At 38.0% G+C, this 12,342-nt stretch overlaps 1 protein-coding gene across 2 annotated transcripts in view; it reads right to left on the reverse strand.

Annotated features, from left to right (window-relative positions):
• Nucleotides 1-1,297: 1,297 nt before the first annotated feature.
• NAA25 (N-alpha-acetyltransferase 25, NatB auxiliary subunit) overlaps nucleotides 1,298-12,342 on the reverse strand; it is an 82,858-nt gene continuing 71,813 nt past the window's right edge. The window contains exons 22-23 of one of the 2 annotated variants that reach the window (XM_032240061.1): nucleotides 7,792-7,938; nucleotides 1,298-4,202 (exon numbers count right to left, since the gene is read on the reverse strand). In XM_032240061.1, the coding sequence (XP_032095952.1) occupies nucleotides 4,080-4,202; nucleotides 7,792-7,938 (270 nt within the window). In that variant the 3' untranslated portion in view covers nucleotides 1,298-4,079. The remainder of the gene's footprint in view (nucleotides 4,203-7,791; nucleotides 7,939-12,342) is intronic. The other variant, XM_032240052.1, reaches the window with a different exon arrangement.

The following is a 12,342-nucleotide window of genomic DNA, read 5'->3' on the forward strand; positions in this document are numbered from 1 at the left end:
TAATTTGTATAAGCATTTGGTTCATGGTGGCTTACCCTCCAGTCATACTATTAAATACATGTCTGCATCAAGGCAGGGACAACATCTATAAAAAACAGGGTACGTAAAGCATAAACCTGAGCCCATCTCTGGAGAAAAGAATGGCAGTGAGGTCTACCCAAGTACCTACCTTTTGCTAAAGAAAAACCTTGAGAGGCCGAGGTGGGGCGATCATGAGGGCAGGAGACCAAGACCATGCTGGCCAACATTGTGAATCCCCATCTCTACTACAAATACAAAAATTAGCTGGGTGTGGTGGCATGCTGTAATCCCAGCTACTCGGGAGGCTGAGGCAGGAGAATCGCTTGAACCTGGGAGGCGGAGACTGCAGTGGGCCCAGATCCCATAACTAGCTACCGAGCAAGACTCCGTCTCCAAAAAAAAAAAAACACCACCTTGGGATGGAGTTATTCATAACTGAAGAAGCAGGCAAAAACTGACTCTATGGGGCTCATACAAAGAGACAATACCACAGAACAGAAAGTAAAATCGAGAAAAAACAGTTCCTACTTCCACTGTATTGTTAATAGACCTGAGTAAGTTCTGAATCCCAGCTTGTGTGGGTTTGAGTACCCTTGGATAAATCATGTCATTAGCCTCCCTGAAATCCTCCAGTAACTTCACACTAAATCTAGAATAAAATCTCATTCCTTCCCCTGACTACAAAGTGCTGATGGATTTCATCCCGCTCTACTTTCTCTCAATCCTACCCCTTTGATTAAGTCCCAGCCACTTGAACATTTTCACTTCCTGGAACCAGCTCAGCAGTTTCCTGCCTTGGGGCATTTGCATGTATGTTCCTTTTTTTCCTAAGACTTCATCATTCAGATCAGAGGTCACCACTTGGGAGGTCCTCCTGTGATGCAGTCTGAAGTGACCCTTGAGACACAATCACACACTGTGATTACTTCATTAAGCAGGACTTAATTACAAACTATTTTTATTGCCTCTTCCCCACCTCAGAGCCACTAACTAGGATATAGGTTACTCATTTACTAACTAGGACATAGGGTCTCAGCAGAGCCTAAAGTGGAATCTGCTATATGCTAAGTAAGTGTTCAATACATATATTTTGAACAAGTATAGAAGGTACTAACTTTTGAGCCAAAAAGACTAGCTGACTTGGAATTAAAATTCTAAATTCTCAAATATTAAATATATGCTGGGGATATAGCACTAAATACACAGTTGAGATGAATTACACCATTTAGAAGGTTGTGGCTTCTAAGAATTTGAACAAAAAGGAACCAGGCAGAAATGCCAACTTAAAATGAAAATGTTTATATAAATTAACCCATCCAGTTTAAAGTAGATTTGCTATGCTTCACTTACTTAAGAAGGAAGAATATATACTTCCTATAATAAATCACATCATATAAGTAGGAAGTTTCAATAACAAGCCTGTAGATACATTGAAACCCCTTTTTATATTAAAAGTTAAAATGAAAGACAAATCCAGATTGAACATAGTGATTGCAAAATATAATGCAATTTTGAACAATTAAAATTATGAAAATATACAAAATTGATGGGCAACGCAACTAGGCATTTGTACATTTTCCATTATGTGGAGAACACTAAAAGTTTCTCTACCTTTTATCCACATCAGATAAATGATTTAAACCAAATGTTTGCTTTGGAGAGTCTTAACTTAGGTTCTCAGTAGTATAAAAAGCAATAATTTTTCAGTCTGTAAACAGTAGTCGTGTTTTTTCTCCTTTTTAAAATATCAATTTACCACACAAAAACAAAACAAAACAAAAACCCCATACAAATCAAAAACAGCAGCAGCAGCAGCAGTGGGTTATTTGGGAATTCTCTTCAAATACCAATGACATATGATTGCTGGGAGAGGGTGCTTTTAACTCACGTAAGAATATATATATATATATATTTTTTTTTTTAACTGTACACAATTTATAGTGCATGAGGGTTTTCAAAAGAACAGATTGATAAGAGATATTGGTCATTTCTGCATAATTTCATTCTTTTTACAATTATCTCAAAATGTGAAAGTTGGATCTAATTGAAATGCTACATTTAGTAGGAAACTCAGCAAATAACAAAGGAAGCATAACCTCAACATAACATTATTTGTCATTAAAACCAGTAGAGGTCCCAGATACCTTCAGGCAAGAGACTGGTTAGGAAGACCATTAGAGTCACGAACTGTCCCTGAGGACCAAGGCTAGCCCACTGCACATACATATGATCATGGTCAGTTGATAGACTTTATCAAAGAGCATTTCTACAGTACAGTACTTTTTTGGATATTCAAAGAGACATTTCAAGAACACATGCCATACACACGTACCCCACCCTCCCCAGCAGACACACACAAAGTTCCATCTTAAACAGGCCATAGTTTTATGAAAGAATATGTTGTCATTACATGAAATTCAGAATTTTCCATTCATCTTGTTCAAAACAGTTCTTCCTTTTGAGATGGGGTATATGACAGCTGTAGCTACTCATATCAAAAATAAATTTTTGAAATCACTTGATGGACAAGGATTTCCAACAAGTCTTATTTTTAACAGGTAATGTAATTGTTTAAAATTTCCTTGTAAGTTTAAGCACTCTATCAAATTATGAACCTAAGAAAGTAAAAATGAAGGGACAAAATGCAATTACTTTGCATACACAGATATTCCCAGCTCTCTTGGTTGCTTTTAAAAGAAAAAAGTATCACATTTCACTGGAGCAGTGCAGGTTGGAAAGGACCTTTAAGGTATTCAAGGCCAATGCTCCACTGGATGCTTCATTTCCTCATGAAATTCATTTCTTTGCTCTCATAGAATTACTAACTTGAACTATATTTAGGTAACAGATCAAAAACAGCAGCAGGGATTCAAACAGAAAAATATTATCAAAGAAACTGTATAAACTGTATGACATTTTCAAGAGCAATTTTAACCTCTATCAGACCAGCCTCTGAAGCTATAGCCTTGGGGACCTCCTGGCAAACAAAGTAAACACCATCCTGGTATAATTCTCCAAGTTTGAAGAAAGTATCCAAACCTCAAACCCACTCAATAACATGTCTTTTGCCAGCCTAAAACTTAATGCCTATGGTTAAATCCATAATATTACATTCCTTCCTTCCCAAACCCCCCACTTAAAAACATTAAGTATTAAATCTTAATTTTCAAGTCATATATATATATGACTCACAAAACCACTGAAATAAGTACCAGACTTGCCTGCATAAATTATGTACACCTCTCTTCTTTATAACAGTGATGCCCATCTTTCCCAAATGTATGAAAGACAGAAAAATAGTCCTCAGCGGGCTTAATAAGTGGTCTGTACTGCTTTCCTCTCTAAACAGTTGTAAATTAACAAAGCCTTCCTTGCCTCCCTACCTGAGATTTTAACTCTCACAGAAGCTAGGAAGGGGACGTCTTAACTATGAGACAAAAACTAAGCCAAAAAGTGAGTGCCTGTGGTCATCCAAGTGATGCCCTTCAATGGTGGGTATGCATGCCAGATCTCATCTATGGCCCTTTGTGTACCTGCCTTGGGTTCTGTAGAAGCCAAGTAGCTGAGCAAACCTCAAAACAAACCTGCTGCTGTGGAAAGAGGGCCTGTTCCCAGGCATGGTCCCTCCACTTCCTGTGGCTCAAGGACCAGACCAAAAATTCTTACTGCTATTTATAATGGAAGGGCCATTGAGTTGCTACGAGGTTGGTGCTTTATGCTTAATTTCTATTGCTGTTTTTATAGACCCCCCTGCTCCCCTGACAAGATGTGTCTGGTGATGGGAAGAAGAAAAGTAGGGTTCTCTTTTTGCTGCCGTATGCATATGAACATGTATAAAAAGTGGCCAAACCCAGATGAGGGTCCTGCTTCTGGTTTATATACAATAATTTAGTCAGTTGTATATATTTAACATCTAAAAAAATTCACAATCAAAGTCCTTCATGCATTTTATGAGGAAGTTCTGGATTAAAATCAAGGTCAACCAGATGTTGCTTTTGCCTGGGAAGATGGTGTCATTTTCTGCTGCAGAGTCATCAGTGCCCATGGTTGATACTTTCTTAAATTTTTAGTTTCTTTGTGGTCTCAAGTCTTTTTTTCAGCAGCTCCCCCATTTCCAGAAGTGAATGCAGATAACTGCTCTGTACCTTCCCTTGCACAGTCTTTGAAAATTTTCTTTCTTCCTATAAAGGAGGAGACAAGAGTAATTAGTCTTGCCTAAAAACCATCCCCCCAGATTCTAGTTCTCAGATAAAAGTTAAAGTTGCCATTACCTTTGGTCTCAATGTAAGCTCCATCAGAACACAGGGGGTCATTTTCAATTGCATAAAATGCAAAGAAGGCTAACGCTCATCACAAATGGGTATTTTTTCATGGGATTCTTCATGGAAACCTTATTGTTTTAGTGTCATTACTCTTTCAAGCACCCTTTGTTGTAAGTTATATAAGGTAGAAAAACGGCCAGGCACAATGGCTCACGCCTGTAATCACAGCACTTTAGGAGGCTGAGGCAGGTGGATCACTTGAGCCCAGGAGTTCAAGACCAGCCTGGCCAACATGGTGAAAGTTCATCTCTACTAAAATAACAAAAATTAGCTGGGCATAGTGGCACACACCTGTAATCCCAGCTACTTGGGAGGCTGAGGCAAGAGAATTGCTTGAACTTGAGAGGTGGAGGTTGTAGTGAGCTGAGATCATGCCACTACACACCAGCCTGGGTGACAGAGTGAGCCTGTCTCAAAAAAGAAAAAAAAGAGAAAAACTGAGATTTCTGATTACTACTTTTTAATCAATAAAAATAGAAAATTATGGGCCGGGTGCACTGGCTCACACCTGTAATCCTAGCACTTTGGGAGGTCAAGGCAGGTGGATCACCTGAGGTCTGGAGTTCAGGACCAGCCTGACCAACGTGGAGAAACCTCGTCTCTACTAAAAATACAAAACTAGCATGTAATCCCAGCTACTCAGGAGGCTGAGGCAGGAGAATCGCTTGAAGCCAGGAGTCGGAGGTTGCGGTGAGCCAAGATCCCACCATTGCACTCCAGCCTGGGGAACAAGAGCTAAACTCCGCCTCAAAAGAAAAAAAAAATTATGACTAGTTTGGACATAAAATACCAACTATTTTGTTATAAGCTGTACAAAGTGGAAATTTTGAGATTTCTGATTGTTTTCATCAGAAGAAAGTAGAAATTTATTACTAATTTGTACATCATCATAGCTACTTTTAATTACAGCCTCAACTTTACTAACTCCATCATTTCCAGTTACAACATTAACAAGCCTGGCTCCATACTGACAAAGCCCCTGAGTTCAAGAGACCAAATATATATTCTTCAATATGAGTTATTATTTTCCGGCAAATGTTTGCTTTAGTAGAGCTTACAAAAAACAAAGGGGAATGAGTAAGTTCTCACAGAGAAAGAAGGTTGGCTGAAGACTGATTAGTTTTACATGAAGTTGAGTGCTGCAGAGCCCAGAACTGTGTAGAAGAAACAGGGAATATACTTTCTCACCCAACAATACTAGTACTTCAGATCTAATTTACCTTAGAAATATAAATGTGCATAGAAACGTGGGCACAAATATGTTTCATTCAGTACCATATGTAAAAGCAAATATAAAGAAACAACCTAAAATGTCCAATGGCAGTGGTGCATTTGTATTCTGAATACTCTGCAGCTGTTTATTGAACAAGATTGATCCACAGGCATTAGCTTGAACAGATCTCTTGAAAATAAAATTGAATTTAAAATACATTTTTTTTTTTTTTTTTTTTAAAGTAGAGGCACAGTCTCACTAAGCTGCCCAGGCTCATCTTGAACTCCTGAGCTCAAATAATCCCCCAGCCTTGGCCTCCCAAAGTGCTGGGATTATAGTCATGAGTCACTACACTGGCCAAATTTACCTTTTTTGAAGTACAAAATAATACAATAATACGGTATATATTCTCTATGAATATAAATATACACAAAAACGTCCTAACACACAACCAGTTTCACTAGGATACCCCATAGGAATTAAGAAAGGGAATCAGGACTAGAGGTCATAGTCTAGATGCCTTATTCACAATGTTTCAAGTTTAGAAAGAAAAGGAGGAAAGCAAGCAGAGGAGCCTAATGAAGAGATTTTTACCTTTAAAGGACAAGTAGCCAGCACTTTATGCATCAGGTATTTGGTGGCTGGTACTGCTCAGTAACTATATGAAATATGACTTTAACAAAAGTAGGCAATATAAGGCCCATTATTGCTTTGTTTAATCCTTTCTACAATCCTATGAAATAGACATTATTATCACTCCCATTTACAGATAAACAGACTGAAGCTTAGGAGAGGTTAAGTAACTTTCCCAAGGTCAAAAGACAAGAACAGAAGCTAGGGCTTGAAAAATCTAGACAGTATGGCCAAGTTAAGGATAACCTCTAGAACTCTGAAAACGAGAATTCTTGCTCATCATTTCAGGATGCAGACAAATCTTTTAACATAAACAACCACTAGATAGTCACAGCAGGGCTACTGTGCCTATCACCATCATAATCTAACAGTCCTTCCCATATACCATAAGCTCTAGCCCTACCATCTGTGTTAAACTACCCCACATAATTGACTTTCCTGTCCTTATGCTTTTATCTGTACCTCTTTCTGCTTGGGATCCTTTTTGTACATTTCTTCCTACCTCGTAAAAACCAATTAATCTCCCTCAAATGTCCCCACTCTTGATTAAAGAAAGCAGACATGTTCATATTGAACAAAGTGACTTTTTCACTCACTCCATTCAGTATGAACACATCTGCTTTTTAAAATCACTCTTCGGTCATGTGAACTGCTCTGAGTCCTTTCCCACAGTAAGCATCTTGTTCAAAGTCTAAAGTTTTTATACTTTACAAAAGAGGGGCTTACAATCTTTTAAGGCTGGTATGCTAAGGAAAATTCTATTCATTCTCTTCCCTATGAAGCTCTGGAGATATGATGATGGCTGCCCTCAGATTACTGGATAAATTCCATCGTCGGCAGTTTAGCTCAGACAAACTCCTGCAGAGAAGCATTTTCTTAAGATCAGTTTCATCACTGGAGCAACAGGCTAGAAACAGATGACTCCACCACTGTCCTTTTGGCCCCTACCAAAAATCCTAAACCTACTGCAGGCTGGTGAATTAACACTTACAAAAAATAATTCTTAAGGGCAAAGGCTTTATAAGGATTTTGCTAACGACTAGAATTTGAAAAGACCTAAAATAGTATCAGAAGACATTTGATGATGGTAACTTTTGATTCCATACTTGGTTTCATTTCTTTTTGGGCTGGCTTGCTCCAGCCTAATTATTACTGACATAATTACTTCTGATGTCCAGCATTTCTCCTTTCTCAGGTGATAACTGCTGGGGTGGCAAGGAAGACAACCAACTCAGCAGCAGGTAAATTCTATTCAAGAAGATTGTCCCTGGATCTCAAAATATGGCTGACTCTGTGATTCTCAAAATGCTGGTATTAGTTTTATAGTAAAAGAACAACCCCAAAAATGTATAGAAAGGAGGAGGTATGGGAAGAAATGAAGAGGGAGGAAAAACCTACCACCATCAACACAACAAGAAACTACTGCCAAGCACCTTCTAGTCACAAGTCTTATAAAAAGAAAATAATAAATTGAAGTTTAACTTGTCCGTGTGATAAAGATAAGAGAGAGAGAGAGAGAGAGAGAGTGTGTGTGTGTGTGTGTGTGTGTACGCACGCACATGTGTGTGTAGAAAACATTGCTGATTGTCTATAATCTCTTACCGGTGACAGAGAAGTGTCTTCTAAAATAAGTTCTTCAAGTTTAAGTGCAATTAGATGTGTTTCAAGCCCTTTAATATGATCCACAACATTGGAAATTAAAGTCTGAAGCCCAGTAACATAGTCTTGGAAACTGGTAAAAACAGGTGGCTGGGAAAAAGATTAAAAAAGAATTGAAACATTATTAAACATATTACCCATATGTATATCACATAAGCTACTGAAATATATGAGAGAATTTAAATAGTGGCATTACAAACCAGTGGTTTCAAGTAAATGAATGGCACTAAAATGACCAGCTAGACATTTGGAGATACAAAATAAATAACACAGTAATATTAAAATGTCAGACAGATTAAATACTTAAATAAAAAAAATTTATCAACACAGTGGAAAAAAATTAGGTAACAACTTCTGTAATCATGACACTGACAGTTGAAAAAGCCTTTCTAAACGTCACACTAAGCTAGAAACCATTAAAGAGATCATCCTTGTTTTTAAAAATATTACTACATTGGCCAAAAAAAAAAAAAATCACTCAAGTTAGAAGACAAATGACAAAAGACAAATTAGATACATCTATATTTACTGACACGAAAAGATATCCAAGATACCCTGTTATATGAAAACAAAAAAGCAAGTTATAGAACCTTCTATATAGCAGATTTGTTTACCATGAAAATCATCGCGGTAGTTATTACTGAAATTATATAAAAATTTACGCAGTAGGTATATGGATGATCTTCACTTTATTCACACCTTTATGGGTTACTCTGATAATCAGAAAAACCATTCTCATTTTTAGAAACCAGAAAAACAAAAACACTACAAAAGGCAATTTGCAAAAAGCTATTTGACATGTTCTAGAGTCGTAAGCTTTCATCAGGAGAGCAACAAAGCCAGACTGACGTATGCTTTCAAACTTTGTCTTTTTTTCTTTTTTCCCCCTTTTTGTTGAGAACGAGATCTTGCTGTGTTGCCCAGTCTGGTATTGAACTCCTGGGCTCAAGCCATCCTCTCTGCCTTTGCCTCTTTAAGTCCTGGGATTACAAGCATGAGCTGCCAGTGTCCAGCCTCAAACTTTGTACTCTTGATCAGTTAAATTATCTTTGTTTCTGGTCTTGTTTGTTAAATTCTCTTGACTAGAGCGAAGGAAAGAAGCAACCTCATTCATATCTAAGAACCCTTTGTTTTTTAATGAACAGTAACACTCAGTAGAGCATCCAATCTAAAGAACAATTCAATAAAATTGAAAGTCAATTTACAACTGAAACATCAACTTTCTTTCTTTTCTTTTTTTTTTTTTTTTGACAGGGTCTTGCTTTGTTGTCCAGCCTTGAGTGCAGTGGTGCAATCACAGCTCATAGCAGCCTCGATTTCCCAGGCTCTAGTGATCTTCCTGCCTCAGCCTCCTAAGTGGCTGAGACTGACTACAGGCATGTGCCACCATGACCAGCTAATTTCTAAAAATTTTTTTTGTTTAGACAGAATCTCATTATGTTGCCTAGGCTGGTGTCAAACTCCTAGGCTCAAGCAATCTCCCTGTCTTGGCCTCCCAAAGTGCTGGGATTATGGACATGGCCCACAGCACCCAGCCAACATTTTCAATTGATAATGATTATTATAATGCTATATAGTGAACAAAAATCCCCCACTGATAACAGCATAAATTCAAACGTTAATAAAAGAGCACATCATGAGCTGTAATAAGCACTAAATTATTTTCCTGTGAAATGGAAAAAAATGTTACTGTTTTTCACATTCAAAAATTAAATCCATAAAGATGGGGGGACCCCTAAAACTGAATACAAATGGAAAAAATTTTATATCATATTAGTAAAAGTAATCTCAGTTTTTAATTCCAGTGATTTCACAGAGTATCTTAACTGTCTATAGTCAGTGGAACATATTTTAAGGACAAAAATAACTGCAAAACATTTAAACTTTAATGAGTTTGTTATTGGAACTAGTAGTGGAACTGATGTATGATTTCCCAAAACTATTTAGTATTTATTGTGAAACAACAAATGAATAAATATGTTGAGGTATTTGGATCAGGGTTCTCACTCTGAGAAAAGAAAGCTACAAAAAGGGAATGAGGGAAAGAGTAGAAAGAACACTGATGCTGGCTTGAAACTGAAGGTATCGCTAAAAATTAAATATGTAGGCCAGGCGTGGTGGCTCACACCTGTAATCCCAGCACTCTGAGAGGCCGACGCAGGTGGATCACCTGAGGTCAGAGTTTGAGACCAGCCTGGGCAACATAGCAAAACCCTGTCTCTACTAAAAATACAAAAATTAGTTGGGAGAGTGGCACCTGCCTGCAATCCCAGCTACTCAGGAGGCTGAGGCAGGAGAATCGCTTGAACCTGCAAAGTGAAGGTTGCAGTGATTACGCATTGCACTCCAGCCTGGGTGAGAGAGCAAGATTCCATCTGAGAGAGAGAGAGAGAGAGAGAGAGAGAGAGAGAGAGAGAGAGAGAGAGTGTGTGTGTGTGTGCGTGTGCGCGCACGCACATAAAAACAGTGCTTAGGTCTCATCACAGAAATCAACTAGAAGCAATGAAACCCCAATAGCAATGAGCACACTAACACCTAGATCTTGGTTTTGAAATTCATTCCCCATAAAGGAATCAGGGCTCTTGGGAAAATGTCTGATTTCAGTTCAGTAAGAAAATACCAAGTATGTGGAGTCTTTATGCTATTCCAGAAAGGGCCCCCAAACTGATGAGAACATGTTAAAGGACAGAAACCAGCTTAAAGGAGCTAGCCAAATTTGGAACAATTTGAGCAGCCAAATGAAAATGATGATAATGCATTATAATAAAGTGAATTTTTTTTTAAAAAAGAGTCCATGGTGATACTCAAATAGTGATATTTTAAAAAATATATACACACATTCAAATATATATGAATGGGGTGGGACATCTGTATTTTACAGAATAATAGCAGCTGATAAATAATGGGAGAATTTTTAAAAATCACCATTTGGGATACATCAATGTAATAACTGATTCAGGTGTTGAACTAACAACGGATGCTAAAACCAGTGGATGAAGGGCCATTGGGAAATAGGATAGTCACAGACACAAAGCATTATCCCACAGCTTACTTACTAATTACAGAGGGAAAAAGGCATCTTTATAATGAAAAAATCTGGTAGATACATCCTTAATCATATGATGAAATGTGAAATCACTAATAATGGGACACAACAACATTAATCTCACTAGTGCCCCATCATTGGTGATTTTAGATTTCATTATTTGATTAATAATGGGACACAACAACATTAATCTCACTAGTGCCCCATCATTGGTGATTTTAGATTTCATTATTTGATTAATAATGGGACACAACAACATTAGTGACTCCTGATTTAACTCACTAAAAAGAACACCATGTCTATATTTAACCTCAATATAAGCAATTAGTTTACATTTAGCAATTAGCTAAACCCAGACTGTGGGACATTCTACCAAAAACCTAGATAGTGTCTTCAACAATAAAAACAAAACAAAAGGTTAAGGAAGCGTTCTAGATTAAAGAAGGGTAAAGAGACATGACAAATAAAGGTCATGTCAGACCCCTAACAGCATTCTAGTATTTTGAAAAAGGATATAAAAGACATAACTGGAATAAGTGGAAAACTTTGAATATGGACTTTCTGAGACGGAGTCTTACTCCAGTCCAGGCTGGAGTTCGGTGGCGCAATCTCAGCTCACTGCAACCTCTGCCTCCAGGGTTGAAGCCATTCTAGTGCCTCAGCCTCCCAAGTACTTGGGATTACAGGTGCTCACCACCAAAACCAGCTAATTTTTGTATTTTTAGTAGAGATGAGGTTTCACCATGTTGGTCAAGCCGATCCCGAACTCCTGACCTCAAGTGATCTGCCCCACTAGGCCTGCCAAAGTGCTGGGATTACAGGTGTGAGCCACCCCACCCAGCCTGAATATGGACTTTATTAGATAATATTATTGTATCAATACTAAATTTTGTGAGTTTGAAATTTTCTTGAGTATTATGGCTTTGCAGATACCTGCCCTTGTTCTATCCTGATGTGTTACGTGTCACAAGTCTGTACTTTGCTTTTGTATGGTTCAACAAATAAGAGAGAAAGATCAATCAAATGTGATAGTCAACAATTGATAATCCAGGTAAAGATCTTTACAGGTGTCATATTCATCTTTCAACTTTTCTGTAGGTGTGTAATTTAATTTTTTTAAAGTTATGGTAGAAAAACAATACATATGCAGGGGTGTCAAATCTTTTGGCTTCCCTGGGCCAGGTTGGAAGAATTGTCTTGAGCCACACATAAAATACACTAATGTTGGCCAGGCGCAGTGGCTCACACCTGTAATCCCAGCATTTTGGGAGGCCAAGGTGGGCAGATCACCTGAGTTCAGGAGTTTGAGATCACCTGGCCAACATGGTGAAACCCCATCTCTACTAAAAATACAAAAATTAGCCAGCCATGATGGTGGGCGCCTGTAATCCCAGCTGCTCAAGAGGCTGAGGGAGGAGAATCGCTTGAACCCAGGAGGTGGAAGTTGA

The sequence above is a fragment of the Sapajus apella genome, unplaced genomic scaffold (genome assembly GCF_009761245.1).
Source record: "Sapajus apella isolate SASKATOON/1434 unplaced genomic scaffold, GSC_monkey_1.0 scaffold2, whole genome shotgun sequence".
In the NCBI taxonomy this organism is placed as follows: domain Eukaryota; kingdom Metazoa; phylum Chordata; class Mammalia; order Primates; family Cebidae; genus Sapajus; species Sapajus apella.